This window comes from Drosophila virilis, chromosome 5, assembly GCF_030788295.1.
Source record: "Drosophila virilis strain 15010-1051.87 chromosome 5, Dvir_AGI_RSII-ME, whole genome shotgun sequence".
NCBI classification, from domain to species: domain Eukaryota; kingdom Metazoa; phylum Arthropoda; class Insecta; order Diptera; family Drosophilidae; genus Drosophila; species Drosophila virilis.
Window position 1 is genome coordinate 4208594 of NC_091547.1, and position 22253 is coordinate 4230846.

At 39.7% G+C, this 22253-nt stretch overlaps 3 protein-coding genes across 9 annotated transcripts in view; 2 read left to right on the forward strand and 1 right to left on the reverse strand.

Annotated features, from left to right (window-relative positions):
* Nucleotides 1-2704, forward strand: part of LOC6625698 (uncharacterized) — an 81633-nt gene extending 78929 nt beyond the window's left edge. For 5 of the 7 annotated variants that reach the window (XR_004303917.2, XR_004303919.2, XR_004303918.2 and 2 more), the window contains one exon: nt 1390-1510. Coding sequence is in view for 2 of the 7 variants with exons in the window: in XM_070210235.1 (XP_070066336.1) it covers nt 1390-1559 (170 nt within the window). In the remaining 5 variants the exon portion in view is untranslated. Of the gene's footprint in view, nt 1-1389 lie in introns of all 7 variants that reach the window. The other 2 variants (XM_070210235.1, XM_032436055.2) reach the window with 1 other exon arrangement.
* A 3175-nt stretch (nt 2705-5879) lies between these two features.
* On the forward strand, nt 5880-8945 carry Myd88 (myeloid differentiation primary response protein MyD88). Its single transcript, XM_002048810.4, has 5 exons — nt 5880-7327; nt 7395-7672; nt 7730-7898; nt 7966-8155; nt 8218-8945. The coding sequence occupies exons 1-5, from the start codon at nt 6820-6822 to the stop codon at nt 8630-8632; spliced, it is 1560 nt and encodes a 519-aa protein (XP_002048846.2). The 5' UTR covers nt 5880-6819; the 3' UTR covers nt 8633-8945.
* Nucleotides 8946-9030: 85 nt separating this feature from the next.
* Drep2 (DNA fragmentation factor-related protein 2) lies at nt 9031-21946 on the reverse strand. Its single transcript, XM_002048809.4, has 3 exons — nt 20571-21946; nt 15272-15542; nt 9031-15216 (listed from the first exon to the last, which is right to left on the reverse strand). The coding sequence occupies exons 1-3, from the start codon at nt 20580-20582 to the stop codon at nt 14006-14008; spliced, it is 1494 nt and encodes a 497-aa protein (XP_002048845.2). The 5' UTR covers nt 20583-21946; the 3' UTR covers nt 9031-14005.
* Between the last annotated feature and the right edge of the window lie 307 nt (nt 21947-22253).

Sequence of the window (22253 nt, forward strand, 5' to 3'; positions counted from 1 at the left end):
TTTTGATTTGTTAAGCCTTCGCCTGAATAGTTTCATTATATTACACGTATACCCTGTAATTTTCTTCTTTTTTTTTAGTTTTGCTAAAAAACAGTGTTGTGAATTTTCTATAAATTAAACATTGTTATATTACAGTTGAATATTAATTGAAAAAATGCATAGCTCCAAGTCCGAAGCATTTTTTTTTAATGTATCTATTACCCATAAAAAAGGAAAGGAAGGGTCTGATGTATTTGGGCAAATATATGTAACAGGCTGTTATTATTATTAATTTTTATTTATTATATAAATAATTGTATTTTGTTTTAAAAGTTCGCCATCAGATTCATGCTTCAAAAATGCACATATTACGAGGTATCTTGACAGTCGTTTACTTAAGGCTTATCAATATCATTTTTTTTTTTTGCTTTAATAAACGAGTAACTAATTTTGCAATTAAATAAAAGCGTTCGTAAATTACTTGAATATTTGGTCGCCGTTTTTGTGGGTCGCTGTGTGTGTGAGAGTGAGAGAGAGTCTGGCATTTGGGGCAAGTATTTTTTAATTAAATTTTTGTAGCGCACAATTGGTGCAGGCCAGGGTTAAACGAGTGTGTGTTTGCAGCTGCAATGCATGCAGATGCGGCAGCCAAACAACATGCCACAGTTGCAGTAACTGTGTTGCAATATCAAGTTAAATCATTGGGAAAACAACAAAAAAAAAAATAAGCGACAGCTACCAAAAAGCGGAACAAAGTAAAACCAAACAAGTTGTGGGCCAAGCGAACAGCTAAAACACAATCAGACCTGCGAGTAGACCAACTTTCTGGCTCTCCCACCCTTTCATCCCAATCCCCCTTCTGCTGGCAGTGTGTGTGCCCATGTGATTGATTGGCAAACAAATTTTTGACACTTTACATCAGCATCTGTTGCAGCAGCAGTTTGTGCCACGCCCACATGCCATGAGTCAATTTGTTTGCCATTAATTAAAAGTGTTGTAAAATGCACAAAAGCGTCGAGCAAACAACATCAAAAATGGCGCTGACTAAAGTCGAAAGACGTGTTGGGGGCAGGGTTGTATTTTGCATATGGCGATGAACCGGAAACGGAAACAGAACGCGCGTCGCTCACAAATGTTGAACTGTGCTTAAAGTAAATAGTCTGGATTGATGAAAGTTTTATTCAAGAATTCATCAACAGGCATTTACTTCAACTGCAGTTTAAACGAAATGCAACAGAAGAAGGATTCGAAGCGTGAAATGTGCCAAAAAAAAAAAAAAACAAATAATTATAAATAAAAACTTGTTCCATTAGAGCTTAAGGCAAATGCTAAATATACCCATTTTAACATATATAAATTCTTTATGCGATATTTATTAAACTTGTTAAATTTCTTGTCTGTTTCGACCAGTGCGTCAGGAGAACGAGCGCAGCATGCGCGAGAACCTGGAGCGCACGCTCATGATGAAGAACCTCACGGAGCTGAATCTGCAGCGGCAGCAACAGCTGCTGCATCAGGCGAAACAGCAGCAGCAGCAACAGCATCTGGCGCTGCAGCAGCAGTTGCTGCAGATTCCATAACAAACGCTTGACGAGCATTTCTAATGGCAAAGGGTTATGCATGTTCTGTTACTATTTACCAACACTGACACTGGCATTGTTCAACACTAAACAACCAACAAAAGTTATGCGCACAATATAAAAAATAAATAAAAACCCACTTTGCTAACTACAATTAAAAGAAATGGAGCATATGGAAGGACGCTACAATGAACAAAATTAACTAATTAAGCTGATAAAAATTTAGAAAAACTAAAAACTATTTGTTTGATATGCGAAGCAGAAATAAGCAACAAAGCAAACACAATACGAGTATTTAGCAGATTGTTAGTCAAAGTTGTAAGAAACCAAAAACCAAAAACTAAAACGAAAACCAAAACTAAAGCAAAAACAAATTAAAAAAGTGATCCAGTTTAGGCCTCAGTTGTGCGGGCAGAAAAATATGTTATTTATAAAGTTGGTTTGATGCATTGTAAAAATGTATTTATTGTCATGTATGCTAAATGTAATTTACGATCTGTTAGGATCTGTTACGATCTGTTAGGATCTGTTACGATCTGTTACGATCTGTTACGATCTGTTAAGATCTGTTACGATCTGTTACGATCTGTTAGGATCTGTTTATACGTCTTGAACTAGACGTAGTCATCGTTGTTGTTGCCAATGCGCTAGCTAATGTACAAGTGTGTATGAATTCCAAGCCACGCCCACAAACAGCAAAAATTTGTTAAATTGCAGTCAACGACTATTAGATACCCTGTGCCCAGTGTTAAAAAGCTTTTAGAGCACTTAGTTAATAGACAGTAGAAATATTTTACTTTCTATTAATATAAACATTCTAATTTCTAGACATTTCCAATTGCCAGAGGTTCGTCTTATCGAGCACACACTGTACTATGATAAGCTCTTGCTGTACAAGTAAAACCCCCTTTTCTCATTGGGCACGAGCATTACAAACGATACATCCCGTTCTCTTTGTGTCTAGAGTATTAATGTAACACATATAGCCCGTTTCCTTTGTGTATAGAGTATTAAAACCAAAATGATAAGCAAAGGTTTCGCTAGTTTAGTTAGTTGCTTCATTGGTTTCATTTCAAGTTTTAATTCAATTTATTAACTCGATAAACTCAACTTTCATTTCCAAGTAGAATAAATACCACCCACCCCCCCCCCCCCACCCCCCTCCATCCCTCTGCCATCATCACTTCCCGCCCGATACGAACTTGTGCGCAGCGCGTTTGGCATATAGACGAAAAATAAAAATAAATAGTTGGTCAATAGTTGTGTATATCTGAAACAAAGTTGTTAACTGAAAAGTATTCGTAAGTAAAAACACGTTAAAAGCAGCAAAAGTTTTTGTATCCTTAAGCAAATGGTAACTAGGAAAAACTACAAATAAAAAACAAAAACAAAACAATTTTCATAATAACAATAAAAGGAATGCATTAGCATTATTCTCACTTTGTTTGCGTGCGCCAAAGTTCAAGCGAAAGGACTAGAGGGCGCAAATAATTGTTGTATAGCAAATAAACTAGACCTTAAACAATAAACATTAAAATACAATTAAAAAATATAAACGAAAAAACAAAACAAAACAAAAACAAAACAAAAAAGAAAAGTTACTTAAGTGCAAAACGAGCTTGTTGTCAAATTAATTTTACATTTAGCTAAAACATAAGTTAAAATTAAACAAAAGCCAAGCAAAAATTTAGCTGCGAAAAACTGTTCAATTTGTGCAATTGTAAATGTGTAAATGTGTACTATAACTGTGCTTTAGTACATGCCATGCATATACGATTTTTGTTAGCTATCGAGATATATAATTTCGATCTGGGTCTTAGCTATGCAAACTTGAGGCAACTTCAATTGAATGTATTAGTTTTGTATTTGTAGGCGTTTTGGTGTATGTGTATGTGTATGTGTATGTGTGTGTGTGTGCGTGTGTGTGTGTGTGTGTAACTATTCTGTTGCCAATTTCAATAAACTTTAGCTTGAAGCATATATAAATATATATATGTATATATATATATATATATATATTCTATCGGTTTCAGCCGCAAAAGCAACTCGAAGCTCAATTTCAGGCACAGTACGCAGTCGACACTTTTGCTTTGCTCTTTCCTTTGGTCCTGCGGCCAGCCTAACTAATAAAAGGAGTTAACGAAAGAATAGTCAAAGGATTACTAAAGAATTGGTGGAATGGGAAACGGTCCCAAGCTAAACTAAAGATCGTCAATGGTAGCAGAAACAGAGAAAACAGCCCGAATTTTTGTGTAAGATTGTGCCTAATCGAAAGTGAGAAAAAAAAAGAAAAAAAAAACAAAAAGAAAATACAACAAATTAATTATAATAGAGATTGTGTATATCTAAGGCAGCTAATAGAGCTGCCTAATTAAATGAAATCAAAACTAAATCGATGTCAATAACGTTAACTGCTAGCAACTGTTTTTCAAATAAAACCAACTCATTTTTTGCAATACAGAGTTCATAGTAAAAATAAACGGAAAGAATATAAAAATCGTCAATGAAAAGCTTTAAATTAAATCAATTTAGAAAGACGACCTAAACAAATAAGAAGTTTAAGTTAAATGCGTTGCAAGTGCAGCAAAATGGTAAAATGAATAACAAATTAAACAATCAAACACACACGCACACACACACACAGTCACACACACACACACACACACACACACATTTACACCCTAGTTAACTGCAGGTTACACATGTAAAATTTGCATTTTTGGCAGGTGCATTGCGCAATCCATTTCACTTTCGGCAGGATGCGAACTAAAACAACACGCACACATGCACAAACAAAGCCTAAAGCATGTAATAAATATGCACACTCACACACACACACACACATGCCAAGACATCTTTGTAAACTCCCACACACACACACACACAGCTAGAAAACAAAGAATAAACTGCATTAAGCCTTAGCTCAAGGCAAAAACACAAATCTGAATAAAATGTTAAAATGAAATGGAATTTCGCAAAAACAAAAGTACTTTGTAATTGCATTTAACATAAGTAAATTGAATATATAACTAAAATAATATAAATAAAAGCGAGATTAATTTAGTTGAGGCAAAACAAAATTTAATAACATTTAAGCTGAATTATTATACAATACAATACAATACAAAGAGTAAAACGAAAAATACAAACAAACAAAACCACTTGGTAATCATTTCATCAATGCAATTCAGAAAACAGCCAACGGCATTCGGTGTTAAGGCTCGAAATTGTTTTCCAATATTTAATGAAGCTCTTGAACACTTGAGTAGCCTTTGAAAGTGTCACAAACTTTGTTTGGCCAATTATTTACAAAGTACACAGCCACACACACACACACACACACACACACACAAGGATCATGGCAAGAATGTAAATAGCGAAATTTAAGTGTAATAAAACAATAATGAAATGATGCTTGATACGTATGTAAATCAAAAAGTTGACGACTTGCAGTAAATTAGTTTATACAAGTGTACATACATACGATGATGGCCATGTATGTACATATATCTGATTAACAAATATAAATATAAAATTTAATAACTAAATGTGTGCAAGAATTCAAACTTAATTGTTAATTGTTGCTCGAAATCAAAATGGAAAATCAAACATTTGAACGCATTCAGCGTTTTATTCATCAAACAAAAATGTTGAACTCAACTAACAAGCAGTAAATATAATATTAAATTTAAATAATAAACAAAAATGCAAATCAAATTGTGTCACCTGTTTAGTATATCAGTATTTGTAACTGAATGGTATTGAAGTGCGAAACAAAAGAAAATATAAAAACAACTTGAACAAACATGAAAACAATGAAAATAAATGGAATTTTTAAATGGAAATAGCATATTTATTTTTAATGGAACAACTGCGTAAGTATGACGGGCTGGTTGATCAAAAACAGTTTCTTTTCAATTTTGCTTGAATTCAACTCGGTTATCTTTCAAATTACACTTTAAATTTGCCGCAACATTTGGGTGTTGCCACATCAGTCGATTTCTAACAGTATTCTTGGAACTTAACATTTTCACTCCTCACATACTCCTCACATAGCCATATAAGAGTAGGTTTAACAGTTTGTGTTTGCTAAATGTATGTTAAAGGTCTTACACATACAAATCTATTAACATTAGGGATGAGCTATAGAATAACATTGAGCACTGAGCTCCGTTAAGACTCTCTTATCAGTCAGTAGCAGTTGCTCTCACTGTTAATAACATTTAGCTAGCCATTATCACAACAGAGTGACAAGGTAGCGCACAATGTTATACTTAGAGAGAGAACCAGATGAACAACGGTCAGGGCCTTAGTTTAGTTCAGTGAATCGTTCGATCGAACTTATTCCGAACGAGTCGACACAACGCTAACAGAAAGCCTGTTGCGCAGAAAATGGGGAAACGAACACAATTAATTAGCAATTAACGGCAGTAAATAAACTGCAATACGCGAGAAAAACAAAAGCATTCGAAACGTTAAAACCAAACAAAACTAAATAAACATTCGACTAACGACAACGCAGCCAGCCACAGCCGCCGCAGTAACAGCAACAGACAGAAACAGAAACAGATCAGCAAAACAATAAGCAAGTCGCAAGCGCACGGCTCAATGAAAAGAAACGAAGAAAAACAGTTTATTTTTGTGTTTAGCTGCCTGCCATACCCCGCAAGCGTTTGTCGCGTGTGTCAACGTGATTGTGTGCGTGCGTGTCTGTGTGTCTATGAAAATATTTAAAAACAAAATCTTCTGCGCAGACGGTCAACGCACAGGGAACAGGGGCAGGCCAGGGCGCACAGGGGTCGCAGCCAGTGCACAGAGAGACAATCAAAAAACAAAAAAACAGCAACAGCAGCAGACAGATAAACAACATCAGCAGCAGCAGCAGCAGCGGCGGAGGCAGCGGCAGCGACGTCGTGTTCGGTGACGCGTCGCGAGGTGCTCGAGGTCAGTTCAGCACATTTCGCGCACGGCCGTTTTAGACATCCCCACCCCACCTCATACCAGCCCAGCCTCACCTCTACCCCCGCAGCAAAACGATCACCTGCAAACGCACGCGCGGCAACGTTTCAATTCGAAGTCGACAGAAAAAAAGTCAGCAACAAAAACAATAGCATCGGCAAACACCGAAAAAAGAATAAGTTAACGAGAGACTCACGCGCAACTCTTTTATTGTTTAACTGATAACCTGTGCGCGGCTGATAAATATCAAGTGAAAAGTTGAAACAAATTATTATTGCAATTGCCCAAGCGCCAAGTGCGAATGCGAATGCGCCCTCAATTTGTATGCCAACCGCACACACATTCGTATACAACACACAACACACACACAGCGACGCATACGCATTCGCATTCCCGCTCCCATTCGCCCCATCCGACGACGACCACTGACGTCAGTCGGCTGGATCGTTATCGTTATCCGAAAATGGTGATACCAGGGCCGGAGCCCATCACGGGGGCCATAGCCACAGCCGGATTTAACCGTACACCGTTAACGGAGCTGAGCGGCGAGACGCGCCGTCAGCTGGCATGCATGCTGAATCGCAAGAAGGTGCTGCGCTCCGAGGAGGGCTACGAGCGAGACTGGCGCGGCATTGCCTCGCTGTCGGGCCAGCGTGGCTATGTGGATGAGTTTGCCAATATGCCCATGGACCTGGTGCTGAACAGCTGGATCAAGCATAATCCACAGACAGCCGAGGTGGGTCATCTGGAGCAGTTTCTGGGCATCATCGATCGCTGGGATGTGCGCGACGATATTCAGGAGAATCTGAGTACGTACTACCCTAATGAGAGACAGCTAGACAGGAGAGTGTAACCCCTATTTCATTTCGATTCCAGCCAAGGACACAAATCGCTACAATATCAAGCAACAGCAGCTGGAACAATTGGCGATCTCGACGCGCGACAGTCCCACGCCCACAGTCAAGTGCTTGGAGCGGAACAACAACAATAGCCTGGCCCGCGATGTCAACCTGCTCAGCATCGACGATGAGAAGTGCCTGCAGAATGGCCAGCCGCTGCCCAGATACAATGCCTGTGTGCTATACGCCGAGGCGGACATTGAACATGCGACAGACATCATGAATAATCTAGAGTCTCCGCCCTATAATCTCAAGGTAAACTATTCCAAAATCTATGCTATAAATACATAATAGAACACAATACACTGGCAGCTGTTCTTGAGACATCGGGATCTGCTGCTGGGCGTACCGTTCGAGCATGTCGAGCTGTCACAGTTCATGGCCACGCGCTGCAATCATTTGATAGTCGTTCTCACGGATGAGTTTCTCAAGAGTCGCGAGAACACGTATCTGGTCAACTTTACGCAAAAGCTGCAAATCGGTAGGCATCACAAAGTCCCGACTGTTTAATACTGATGTGTTAATCGAAACGAATTGAATTCTTGTAGAGAACAACACACGCAAGATAATACCCATATTGTACAAACACAACATGATTATACCCCAGACGCTGGCCATATACACGCACGTCAACTACACGGACACTTCCAGCCTGTTCAATTTCTGGGACAAGCTGGCCCGTTCGCTGCAGGATGTGGACACTGCGTCCATATACAGCGCCAGCCAGCAGCTGCACACGTAAGCGGACAACAACCGAAGCAACTGCAGTCATGATCAAATATTCTTTATGTTTTGCACAGACCCACAGCACCGGAAGCGAGTGCTGCTCAGCCGGAAACGCCGCGTATACTTATCAACGATGCGGACGTGACGGATCTATCCGATTGGAATTTAAGCGAAACAAAGCTCAAGTCAATGTCGGGCAACACAACGGCGCCGTTGCCCGAACTAAAAGTCAAGCGCAAGGATAAGCTGCTGCAGAAGCTAACGCTCAATTTTAGTACCTCGCCGCGCAACGGCAGTGCAAACGGCAAACCGCTCAGACATGCGCATTCGGTCAGCGCGATTAACATGCAGGAGCAGCAGAGCACGCTCAATGCGAGCAACTCCAATCTATCAACGTATTCGGAGAACAAGAAGAGATCCAACAAGTGGAGCAGCAAGCTGCTGAAGAAGTTTACGCGCAGCAGCACCAAACTGCAGACGCCGTGCTGATTGCCAGGCGGGCGGGAGTAAAGTAGCAGGCAGCTAGCTGGCAACACGTGGCATGCTGCCTGTGTGAATGTGAATTTCCTTAAATTGCGCCCAGTTAAGTGGCATGCGAATCCATTAACCAGTCACCCGGTAACCGACACCGACAACGGCACCAACCACCCTCCATTTAATAGTGATTTTTCGTTTGTAATCGTTAGCCTAAACCTAAAACAAAGCCAACTAACTTAAATGTATTTAGACGCACTTGTTAATCTATGTAAGTCAACAACGAATAAAGACAATATATATATATGTATACATAAACGCACACGAACACGCACACATGTAAAGACAATAATCTATACAATAGTTATAAAGAAAAGAAAAAATATTTAAAACCATATGTAAGCACGCAGAGCAACAACAACAAAAAGTGCCTGGCAAACGAAAACAGAAAACACAAAAACAAACTTTCAAACGAATTGCCAATTGTAAGGTTAATCGAAGCACACACAATTAGCTGTTAGTCACGAGTCTGATAAGTGACTTACTTAATTCAATTAACTTAACAAACAAACGCCCTGCCTTATACAGATACACACTGTCACCCCCTCCCCGATCAGTTTGTTTGCATTCTCGAGTCGTAATCGTGTGTCTCGACAGTCTAGAAAAAAAAATTATAAAATGATGAATAACTTGTGCGCGTTAGATATAGTGTGTGAATTTGATGAATAATGTATATATCTGTACTATATACGACATATACATATATATATTAGTATGTAAAGTATGTGACAGCTGTGTGAGTGTGTGTGTGTGTGTGTGTCTGATAAAGCCGCAGCTTTCGTCACATTTTTTTAAGTAATTGTCGTCGCAAATTGGAGCTGAGCTGAGCAACACAGACACACACACACACACACAACCAGACAGTTAGTACATATGCCTATTTATAAGTCACGCGCTTCTATATAATAACCTGTACTTGCACAACTGGGCTGATATATATAATTCACGAATGGAAACAAAACAAAAAAAAAGTCGCGTGCTCTGGCATGCGCCGTACTTAAACTTCAATTCGATGAATGAGCTAATGTCTGTGTTTGCTTGTCGAAATCGGGCAATAAACATTTAAATATACTGCATATATATATATATGCTAGATAATTGCTAGCGCTCAACCTTTGTAGTTAACGTTAAATGGAAAACGCAAGTTTTTATGTTTTTTTTTTTTGCTTTTCTTGTTAAATAAACAGCGTCCTGTTTCTTTGTGCAATAATTAACTTGAACTCGATCTCGTGTGTCAGTGTGAAATTCACTTTGAGTTTATTTCCGTTCAGGCCGTTGCAATAAATTAATCCAAATTTGTTTAAATTTTTTTTTTTTTTTGTATTTATTTTTCATTTTATTGTTTAAATCGCTTCATAAATAACCGTTTTGTTTTTGGTTTTTGTTTTTTTTTTGTTTACTTTTGTTCATGTTTCTTGTTGTAATCGAATTTTGTTATTGTTTTTGGTTTTTTTTGTTTTTTGTTTTACCCATGGTGAATGTTTACTTGATTCCAATTTTTGTTTTTTTTTTTATGAATGTTTATTTTGTTAGTTAATTTGTTATGTATTTTTTACTTTTGCATGTTTCAAATGTGTTAACCATGCCTTACATACGTGTGTGTGTGTGTGTGTGTGTGTTTCTTTTATAATTATTATAATAGCTCCTTTTACTCGTTTGTGTGTTGTTTCATTAATTTATTATTTTTAAATTGTATTTTGTATGTTTTACATTTACGTTTTGAACAAATGTTTGTTGTTTGTTCTCACAACTTGAGCTTGTTCTTTATTAAACTTTGTTTTGTTTTCATTTTAATTGAATTGTTTTTTTTTCTTTTCTGTTTTTCATTTGTTGTATGTGTATATGTATATTTATTTTTTTTTTGTTTGTTTATTTATTAAGTTTTATTTGCATTTTTAACAAAATTAATAAAAAACAATTCATTATTTGGTTTTGTTTGCTTTCACTTATTTGGTTTTCGTTATCCTTTTTTTAGGTTTTCTTTTTTTTTTATTATTTTTTTGTATATATTTTAATTGATCAATTTATTCGTAATTTGTAATATTAAAACAATGTAACGTATAATCCTGCTCTTGTGTGTGCCTTGGCCACGTTTCCACAACTTTTCAACTATTTTCCACAGCTTGTTGACTTTTCCATTAGCCCAACAGCATTTTTTTTTAGCTTAACTAATGCAAATGATTTTGTTTTCCCTACTTTTGGGAGGGGCTGCTTACATTTGTTTTTCCTTTTTTGTTGGTTTTATCTTATAAATCTAACTGATTGCATTTATACAGAGTGTTACGTGTTAAAGTTAAGTCGGGCTTCTGCCACGGATTGGCTAAAAGTGAAATGAGAACCGTCTCGAACCTAGTTAAAAGTCGGGAACACAAACAAAAAATAAATGTACTACAAACCTGTTTTCTTTGGGTTTCTGTTTTTGTGTTGTTAAGCGCAATTCTTTATAGTTAAATGTTAACAATGATTATGATTATGGAAGTCAGTTGAAGAAGTCAGTTTTCAGTATGGAAAGTTTTGAGTTTTGTATGTTATAAACTGCGACTTGCTCTTATTATAATGTAATGCATTGTATTTTGAGTATGTATAGGTATTTTTTGTTTTTGTTTTGTTTTGTTTTACTTGTAATTTGTTTATATATGTATTTATAATTGTGCACTGCAGCACTTGACTTCTTCATTCTCTCCCTTTCTATTTAATCATGACTCTCTTATATCATATATCATTCTTGTTGCACGTTTTGCTTTTTATTTATTTCATTCTTTTTTGCTGTTGCTTGACTTACTTTGACTTACTAATAAATTAAAACAACGCTAATGAATTCGTTTTTTCATTGGTTTTTTTTTACTAATTGTGAGTTGCTTTTGTTTTTTGTTTTTTCCATTTATTTATTTATTTCTCTGCTATAACTCTTTGTATTTATTATCATTTGTAATCAATTATCGATTTGATTTCCATTTATTTGTGCCTTGGACAAACGCTTGCGCTCAAAAATTTGTTGTTTAGCATTAATCTGTTCTGTCCCACTGCGTGTCGAGGTAGGGAATTTGGGCAGGGGGAAAAAATTCATTTAACTCTGCAAGCACAATCAGACGACGGGAAAACGGGGCGAGACAACTGATTGGGACAAGCTGAGCAGCTGAGCAGCTGAAGAGCTGATAAGCCGAACGGAAATACCCTATCTATAGCTATTTTCATAGTTGATTGAAAGGTGGTTGGGGTTCGAGCACAGATATTATATATATATATATATATATGCGCTTATCGGGGCACTTGACATACTTGACCATATATTTGGTCAGAGTTGGGAGCTGCGCCGAAGAATTTGTACAATTTTTGTATTTTTGCCTTTTTTACAACAATATTCCTATCTTTGTTGTCTCTGTGTCTTTAACCCGGCGAAAATGCTTTAAGGAATTTCGATCGAAACGAATTGGGTTGAATTTTCATTAACAATTTAACATAAGAAATGCAAATTTGTTACAAGTTTTTCTTCATTTTGTTTTTGGTTTTTTGTTTTTGTTTTTTTTTTTTTTTCATTTTTGGCAGTGTTTCATTTGTATGTAATATGTTAATGTTAGTTTGGCTTTTAGACATACTTTATAAACTCTAATTACACAATGCTCGCATCGCTGATATTAAAAGAGGAACATAAAAGGTAGGGTATAGTGGTATGTGTGTGTGCGGTGTGTGTGTGTGTGTGTGTGTGTGTGTGTGTGAGAGTGTGTGTGTGCTCATTGCTATAAAATGTTTGATGATTTCTTTAGGTTTTCTTTCTCATCATCTTGTTCGTCTTCTTCTTGTTTTAGTTACTACAATGTTAGTATAACTACAGTTAATTACGTAATCATCATTAAGCCAGACGATCATTGTGTCGAATTTTCATTTATCATCATTTTCATCATTTCCATGTTCATTTTGGAGCATGTTTAATGCCAAAGTGTTACCCATTTTGGCTGGGTTGTTTGCGACATTTTTGTTAACGTTTTACAACACTACAAATAACGGCAGTTTTGAAATGCTGATTCGAGAGGTTTAACCTTATGTTTTTCATTGTTTTTTTTTTTCTTTTATCCTTATTCTTCTTCTATACTTATAATAGCCTAATAGAATGTTAGGAAACAACATATATGGAAGCCATCGAAAGCAACTGCAAGTAAATTGGGTTCGTTTTTCAATCGAGAATATACCAATGTGCTCTTCAAGGAATACAACTGAGGAACTACACAAAAGTATACATATATACGTATATATATATATATACATTGAATTTGGCCACTGCTATGGTTAGATATAGGTACAGTGAAAGCTCTCTAAGACGAACAACTACGAACTCGAGTTGTTCGTTCAAAAGATATGTCCAGGAAATAACAGGAAAACATATTTGCTAAACAATTAACTAGAATTATATAAATATATATATATATATATTCCTCTGATTATTATTTTCAAACTTAGAACCTAATTTGGCACAAAAATAAATTGCAAAAAGTCTATAGGTTTTCGTTTCCTATAAAAGAAAAGTTGTATTTGCCGCAGCAAGCAGCTTTGGCTATTGTACAAAAAGAAAAAGCAGTAAAATTCGTTAGTTGGAGCATTCACTGTACCTTAGCCAGTGCTAAGCAGATGTTTAGTTAGTTAACAATCGGAGCATTCAGGTGCTCGCTTTTGACAGCTGAGAAATGGTCTGTTTCAGGTGCTTTTTGTGTGTGTTTTTACAACTAAATAAGGCATGCGCTAGGCTGTTTGGCACACAAATGAATAAACGCTAACAACAATCATAATAAAATTTAGCAATAATAATAGTAATAATAATAATAATAAAAAAAAATCAATAACAGAAATACCTGTTGGTTATTTATGTGCATTGTATCGGTTCGTTAATCGAATCGCTTACAACTTGTTGTTTTCCCGGCCAAATGACAAATTCGCTAAATGCTACGAAAAACGTTTCGTTCCTATTGGCTTCTGAATTTGTTATCCTCGCATATCCTCCTTGTTATCCATTATGTTAATTTTCTGTTACTTTTCGTGTGTGTTTCTGTTATCCACTTTGTTTTCCTTACTTCACTATTGTACAATGTGCGGTTGCCGTTTTGTTTTTTTTGTTTTTTTCTTAATTCTTTTATAATTCTTAATAGGTTTTCTTTTATATGTGTGTGTTTGCTTGTGTGTGTGTGTGTGTGTGTTTGCTGAGGGCGTTTTGGGGCGTGGCCGCGTTGCCGCTGCGCGTTTCCTGTCTAAAAATGCGCTAATTATTGATACCTTTTTTATGATCGATTCTCCCATTTGGAAATTTGTTAATTAATGTTTGTTTAGTTTGTTTTTCATTTAAATTCTATCCTCTTCGTCCTCCTCCTCCTCGACCTCCTCGCCGTTCTCCTCGAGCTCCTCCTTGTAGCCAGGATGCTCGGATATGGCATAGTAGTTGCCATTGTAGATGACGCCCAGTTCGCGCAGCGCATCGCCGCGTATTGTCGCCTTTATCGTCCAGTTATAACAATCATCCGACTCGGACTCGCGATCCAGACGCTCAACGTCGAGGATCTTGGAATTGAGGCGCTCCAATATGATGCCGATGTCCTTGATGCTAAGATGGCGCTTCTGGTCGACAGACAGCTGATCGATGAGCAACAGAAACTTCTCCGTCGTCGTCTTATCATCCTCCATCACCGTGTTCTCCGTTTCGCTCTCCGAACTGTCGCGCTCCGGTGCAATGTCCAGGAAGCGCACATGACCCTTGGCGCCCGACGAGCGACGCTGCATGCTGCCGCTGCCGCTGCCGCCTAGCATAGGATCCATAACCGATGAGGACATCGCCAGCGTTGCCTGATGCGCCTGCAGCTGCTGCTGCTGATGCTGCAGCTGCGGCTGCGGACTGCTGCTGCCGTCCTGTATGGGCGAGGTGGCCACGCTCTTGTGCACGGCTATCTTGCGGCCCTCCTCGTGCAGCGCACAGCAATGGAAGTCGCACTCCGTGGTGCTGGGGCTGCCCGCACGGCTGGGCGTGTGCGCATGATGGGCGCACTCGGGCGTATGCACATGTACCGCGCCCACGGCGCTATCAAAGGAGCCGCCCTGCTTGGAGAGGCGGCGATTGCTGCCGGGTATCACAACGCCTGGCGGCAGGACAACGCCGCCCGGATGGTAAATGCTCGCCGGACCCTCGTCGCTGATGACCGTTATTTGTGGGCTGGCATAGCGCGGCTGTGAGGACTGCGAGGACACCGATTTGTTATCCAGCGAACTTTGCGCAGAGAGGCCCTTCTTCGAGGGCGAGTACTTGTCCGATGACAGCAGTCCATTGCTGCTGCCCAGGCCGGCGCCCATGCACATGCCGCCGCCTCCTCCTCCTCCACCTCCACCACCACCACCACCACCTCCTCCTCCGCCGCCGCCTCCACCGCCACCCTGGCGCTGATCCCAGTGCAATACGACCGTGACACGCCCTTTATTATCCATAATCTTCCAAGATGGTGTCTCATCGTGCAGTTCCAGTGCATGGATCGTCTCACAGACGATTTTCGGTATAGCTGATATAGCTGCAAAGTAAATGTGAGCATGTGGTTTGGAGTCTGACAGAGATTAGCTACTTACCAGCCTTTATGACATCCACACCGGTTGGATACCATCGCTCGCCCTGCCTCAACAGCAAGAGTACCGTATTGTTGGCCAGGGTGCGAAAGTATTCGCCATCCTCAATTTGGGTTCCATCACACTCCAGAACAACGCGCACGGGTTCTGAAGCAGGAACCCCCAATTTGTCCTTGCCGCGCACCAATAGCTCCTCAAATGTACCAACTACGACGCCTTTGCGCACATTCCGCCAACTATCCCAAATTTTCAGTGGTCGCTTGCCGCGAGACTCCTGCAAGACAAAAGAATTCAAAGTCAGTGTTGGTAAATGCCATACAGTTAGAACTAGCTCGAGCTAGTTTGGAAATACATTGAAGGTCTCTTTAAGGTTAGTTCCGGTTAAGAGAAACCCGAGAGATCTGATGTATTAAATATTACCATCATTCGATACTCCTGTGAAAACTATACGATATAGTAGGCCCATTTTGATGAGTTTTCGCTTGTATGTAAGAAGAAGACTTTCAATTCCCGTATTTGAACGAGATACTTTGAGAAACAAATTCGTTTTGCTTACAAAATAACATTTTCCACACATATCTCTCTTGATAGAAGCACAGTTAAGCATTATATAAAAGCTACTTAAGCTCGGGTTAGCTTCTTAATAGATACGTGTCTAAAAGAAAACCTGACCTGAGATAACATTAAACAACTCAATAAATCTTCATTTATCACAGCCCGATCTTAAGTAAAGTCTGCCACACAACACGCAAATAAATTAAGTTCAATCTAAAATAATATATGTATAAATCGCCTCACTTTAACGATTCATACAAAACATAGACAAGATGCAGAGAAAAAATAATTTGACCTTGATAACAAACTTGTTTTAAACAAAGTTAAGATGGCATATTAATATAAAACTTAAATCTGTACTAAATCATGCTCCTCAAGTTTAATCATAGCCAGAGTTTACTGTAATAGGCACGCTGTTTAATAAATATAAATAAGTACATACATGTGCACACATACATATGTCAGTTTTTGGGCGTGGGTGTGACACCTGTGTGTGTGTGTGTGTGTGTGTGGGTGTGTATGACAAGTGGGTGTGGCAGGCCCGGGCAGCGTCATAAGTTACGCTACTAATTGAGGTTTGTAGTCGCTAAAAAAGGGCGCAAGTGTCAAGGCCGCTGCCAGCTACAGTTCAAGCAGCAGCTGCAGCTGATATGCCAGTCGATCTGCACGGGATTAGCGCACACAACTACATACACACACACACGCACACTCACACACACACACACACACACTCAAAAACGGTAAGCGCAACAACAGTTTACATTAACCAAAGCGAAATTTTGAGATTTTCATTACATTATTAACAGCGGTCACAGCTGTTGTGCACTAACAGCGCTCTGTTAGCTTAACAGAGCTTTCACTGAAAGCAACATCAACAACAACAACGAGCAGCAGCAGCAGCAGCAGCAGCAGAAAGCATGTTTAATGTATTGCAAGGACATGAGTGTGGCGCTCCAGTGACCCAGTAACGAGTGCAGCACACGAGCTGAATAACAACAAAAAAAAAAAAAAAATATGAAGAGGCACACAAACACCAATACATAGTTATATGTAGACGTAGCGTGCACCCAACCCCGAGCTTAAAAACTATGAAAAATTACATGAAATACTTTTTGACATTTGCTTATTGGACATTTGCGCGAAAAGTTGCTTTTGTCAAATTGGAGTTGGCAGTCGAGCTGCAATTGCAATTGCAGTTTGTAGAGAAGTGTAATCAGTATTACACACACACACACACAAGCACACAACAGGCTGCGAGAGCGGAAGAGGCAGAGTCTTGTGCTTGTATGTGTGCTGCAAGCGCGCATTGGGATAGGTCAAGTCTGCTGCCATATGGCCATCAGCTGCTGCCGCTGCCGCTGCTGCTGCTGCTGCTGCTGCTGCTTTTGCAGCAAAGGGGCGTGTATGTATTTTGAAGGGAGCAGTTAGAAGTGAAGAGGGGGTGGGTGCTGTTGCTGATTGATAGATATGTATGGTTGTATGTAACGGTAATTAGTTATTATCATTGTTTTACCCCAGATGGCGCATTTGTCGCAGCCGTCGGTCCCGTCGTTATGGCCGCGCCAGCATTTTGGTTGGCTGCCGCAGCAGCAGCGGCTGCTGCCGCCACTTGTCTGATGCTCAGGCAGTTGCACAGTGGCTTTGTCACGCCCAGTGTGCACAGAGCATTGGACCACATGGTGGTGGTGTTGCAAGTGCTCGTTTCACCTTTCCCGGCCACTTTAATGCGATTCTGATTAGGCGTTCTTCCAATTAGATGCGATTCGTTTAGTTGACAGCAACAATAACAGCAGCGTAGACAATAACATTAACAACACGGCGCACATCAAATTAACATTTTTATATTATATGTTATATGTTATTATGTTAAATATTTGTTTGTTATTTAGGTTTTCCTCATAAAAACTGTTATATAAAATGCACACACGCACTGTGTGTCTTCTTATTGTTTTTTGTTTTTCTTTTTTTTTTTTTGCATATAGAAAATTATGTTTATAAAACCCTATAAATGCTTATAATGCTCCAAGCTTAAATCTAAGTTAAACGCGTTTTATTGTAGTTGTTTAAATGCCATTTGGAAAATTCGTCGCGTAAGGCTACAAAAATGTTAACAAATTGCTGCGCACATACAAAAAACAAAGCAAAAGACAAGAAAACACAAACACAAAATTGTGTAGTCAATAATAATAGAAAAAACACCGAGTATTAATTATTATCTTCGATAAGAAATTGGCTTTTCGCTTGTTTTTTTTTTTTTTTTTTATTTTGTTGGGAACTTCTTTCTTGATTTCGTTTTTGGGCCACAGCAGCAGCAGCTGGCCTGGGCTGGGCAGGCGCCAGAGTTGTCAAGAGTTGACCTTCGCACTTTCACTTTACTACACTTGCGTGTGCCTGAAACCGCCGAGTTTTCATTTGGTGGGGGGGGTTGGGACAACTGGGGCTGAGGTTGAGCCTGAGCCAGAGGCTGGGGCCAGGTGCTCGGAGCCTGCGTTCGATTTCAGTTTGTGTGGCACAGTTTTCGTTTTCTTTTTTTTTTTTTTTTAGCACATTTAACACAAGCTTTGGTCTGTTGAAATTTGTACAAAAATGATTTGTAGCTGCTGCTGCTGCTGCTGTTGCAGTTGTCACGCCCAGTTAAAAATTTAATATTTTAACAATGTGCCAGCGGAATCGCGTAGCTTGTGTAAAGCGCTCGTTAACGAAAGTAGCATCCTTGCTGGCTGTGGCTGGCTGCCTGGCACACACTGGCTGCCTGCCTGCTCCTGTCTCCCGTTAACAGACTCTGTTAAGCGCTGCTGCTGCTGCTGCTGCTGCAGCTGCAGAATGCAATGTCAAAGAGAGCATGAGAGCGAAAGTTGCGAGTAAAGCTCGTGAGCGCATTTGCTATGCATGCATGTGTGCGTGTGCGTGTGTGTGTGTCACTCTGTTATTGCGTATTTTGTAGTAAATTAAATGTTAACGCGTAAGCTACTCGACTGCACTGTGCGTTGCAACTCTCTCACTTCTTGCTGCACACACACACACACGCACTCTCTTTGCCAGTAACATCTGTGCTTTGGCCTACATTTGGAATGTGATATAATCAGGGCGCGCTAAAGCTAACAGCTAACAAAACGGGCGGGCGCACACACGAACGCTCCACAAGTATTCAGGATTCACAGTGGCTCACAGTTAAACAGCGCCCGACTCCAGCCGCCGCACAAATGCCAGAAGCTCTGTCAATTAGGCACACACACACACACACACATACACTCAGTCACATTCACACACAGGTGCACAGTTATGTGGGGACGCTGAAAAGTTGCACAAGGTTGCAATTGGCTCGCTTTCATTTTCATTTGGTTCGCTCCGCTTTGCAGCAGTTGATTTAAGCAAAGCAGCGCATTGGGTAAACATTTATTTTGAATCAAAATCCTTTGAATTAAGTTTGTCTATTTGTAAATCGACAGCAGGACACAGTCAACATTCTGAGCGCCTAATTACGTTTGCATATTAAAAGCGCTAAAAAGTATGCTATACGCATACAAATAAAGCAACTATTGCGCTACTGCCTAGTTTTTTAAATATTAGCTGTACATAAAAAACCTACACCCATATCTACTCCAAATTATCTTCAAAAAGTGTTCATCTTGTCATAATTTAAATACTGCCGCAATTGGCATATTTTTTAGTCGAAGCGCTGCGTTGAGAGCAGCGACATATTGCAATTTCATGTGCAGCAGCTCTCTCTCTCTCTCTCTCTCTCTCTTTGGCTCTCTGTGCAGCGTTGCCAGATGTAAGAAAGAATAACATTTTAAGCCAAAATGTTAACAGCGCCTTAAAGCTGCCTATGTTTTGGAATGCTTGCAAAAATACAATAAAATATTTCAAATTTGCTTCTTACAAAGTGCTAGTATATGAAAAAAAATGCGTGCCTAAATGTCCAAGGATTTGTATGCTTAATATAAATCCACTGAAATTGCAACTGTATTTAAGAGCAATGTAATCAATATGTAGGTCATGTGCGAGTGCTGCTAAAGCCGCCCGCCCACAAGCTTAATGCAGACTGATATGGGAGTGTCATTAAGTGCAACTCGTTGCATTCAAACAAATATGCACAAATATGTGTGTGTTTGTATGTTGGCGTAGGACTGTTACTAAAATTTTGGATACTCGCTGGGAACCAAAAAAACAATAATAACAAGAAACCCGCAGACCACATGTATATAAACAACAACAAATAATATCTAAAGTAAATGTACGAAACGCAGAGCATCAACAAAAGCTACATGTGCACATTCAGTAGGGTGTATTACCATAGTTATTTGGGTCAAAGCTATTCACTCAGCCGCAAAGCAAAACGAAACGAAATGAAGAAACTGCATATAGCGTGCACACACACAGACACACACCGACATACGCACACACACACACACACACATGTGTACGCACATAAAATGCTTAACGGGGGCTTAGACCCAAAGCCAACGCAGCTCAGCGACTAAGTTGAAAACAAATGAGCGGAGAGTTAAGACAGGCCGGAATTGGGAAACAACTGTAAATCGAAACGATAGGTGGAGAGTGGAGAGAAATGTTACTGCTACTGTTACAGTTTTATGTTAGAAGTAACGGACAAAAACAGTGTGTATATGTGTATAATATTTTAATTCACAAGCAATGCATAACTATGTATGTATGTGTGTGGGCCGGCACCCCCGCACTTATCGCCTTACGCCATTTCGCTTAGCCCGCAAGAAATCTCACTTACCTCTCTGGCCATTACGACATGTCTCAAAAGCAGGGCCCGCTTAGAGGGTCTGCCATTTGCGTTGGCTTCAACGGCAACAACAACACGTCCTCTGCTTCTGCTTCTGTCTCTGCCGCTGCGTCGTCGTTGTCGACGTGGTCGTTGGCGTTGTCGCTGTCGTCGTCGTCGCCGTCGCGTCTGTCGTCCTTTGGCGGCGGCGGCTAACAGGAACAGCAACACCAACAACAACACCAACTGTGCACGGCTTACACTTTTCGCGCATACGATTCTCTGTTTGTATGTATGTCTGCGTAAGTGTGTGAGTGTTTGTCTGTATGTATGTCCGCACAGCGTTGGCGTTGGCGGGTGGCGGTGAGAGGGCACTCGCTGGGGAGAACGGCGGCAGTGGGCGGTTGTTGGTTTGTGTGTGTGTGTGTGTGTGTGTGTATGTGTGTGGAGTGTGCTTCAAAAATTCTCTACTACACGTTTATTTTCAATCTTTCCGCAACGCGCCGATGCTGTGTGCTGCTCTGCTGCTGCTTCTTCCTTTTGACGTTCCTTTTTGGCACCGTGCTTTCTCTCTCTCACTCTTTGGCTCTCTATGCCTTTTTTGTGGTGTATGTGCATGTAGGTGTGCGCGTGTGTGTGTACATACGTACATATGTTGGTGGTGGTGCTGCTGCTGCTACTGCTGCTGCTCCTGCTGAGTGTGTATTGGTATTTGCCTTGTACAATTTGATTATTTATTTAAACAATTCTTTAATTAATTGCTTTGCTATAGCACGAATGCTGCCACTTATCACTTTTATATTATATTTTGCATTTAACTACGTACACCTACACCCACTATAATACACACACACACATATCGACATATATGTACGTAGGTGCGGCTGCGATGTCGGCGAAGATTTGCTGTTGGCAGTGTTTGTGTGCGTGTGTGTGTACCGTTATCATTTTATTCACATTGAACACATTTTTGAATCCGATTTGCAATTAATTCTCGCGTTTGTTGATTATTTATTGTTTTTCGTTGGCAATTAGAACAACAATAAAAATGGGCACATGAGCAAAATCTTAAAGGCGCACACGCACACATATGTACATACAGGACACGCTTAATCTCTTGGTTTGCTTCTATTTTCTAGTATTGGTAGTACCCACGCCTTTCATTTGTCACTTTTCACTTGATTCAGGCGAGCTGCGCGTTGACTTCTGTTTGCGAAGATTTTCAAATGAATTGTAGTATCAATATTTTTTGTTCAAAGCACGCAACTAATGCAGTTTAATTACAAAACAAACACATTTTAACAGTCAAAAGCACAGAACAAACACGCAAATCAATGCTCCGCTGAGGCCCAGTGCTAAAAACGGCTAACCGTCACGTTGCTGAACACTGAGGCAACATCGAGTTCTAACAACACTGATATTAATCGTGCAGCTTATTCGCCATTTAACAGAAATACTGCACCCCTAACAGAATTGCCAAATAAGGTAAACTGGCGCTAGCTCAAATGTATTAGAGAATGTTGGGATCCTTTAAAAACCAACAAGGCTAATACAAATTCAACTAAAACCACAGTTTATTTAAGGAAAATATACCTCAGCTATCGTTGAAGCATCACTCGACGAGCAACAAAAATAGGGCAATTCAAACTTGTGTGACCAATTGAAAATTCCAATCGGAACATATTCGATATACTG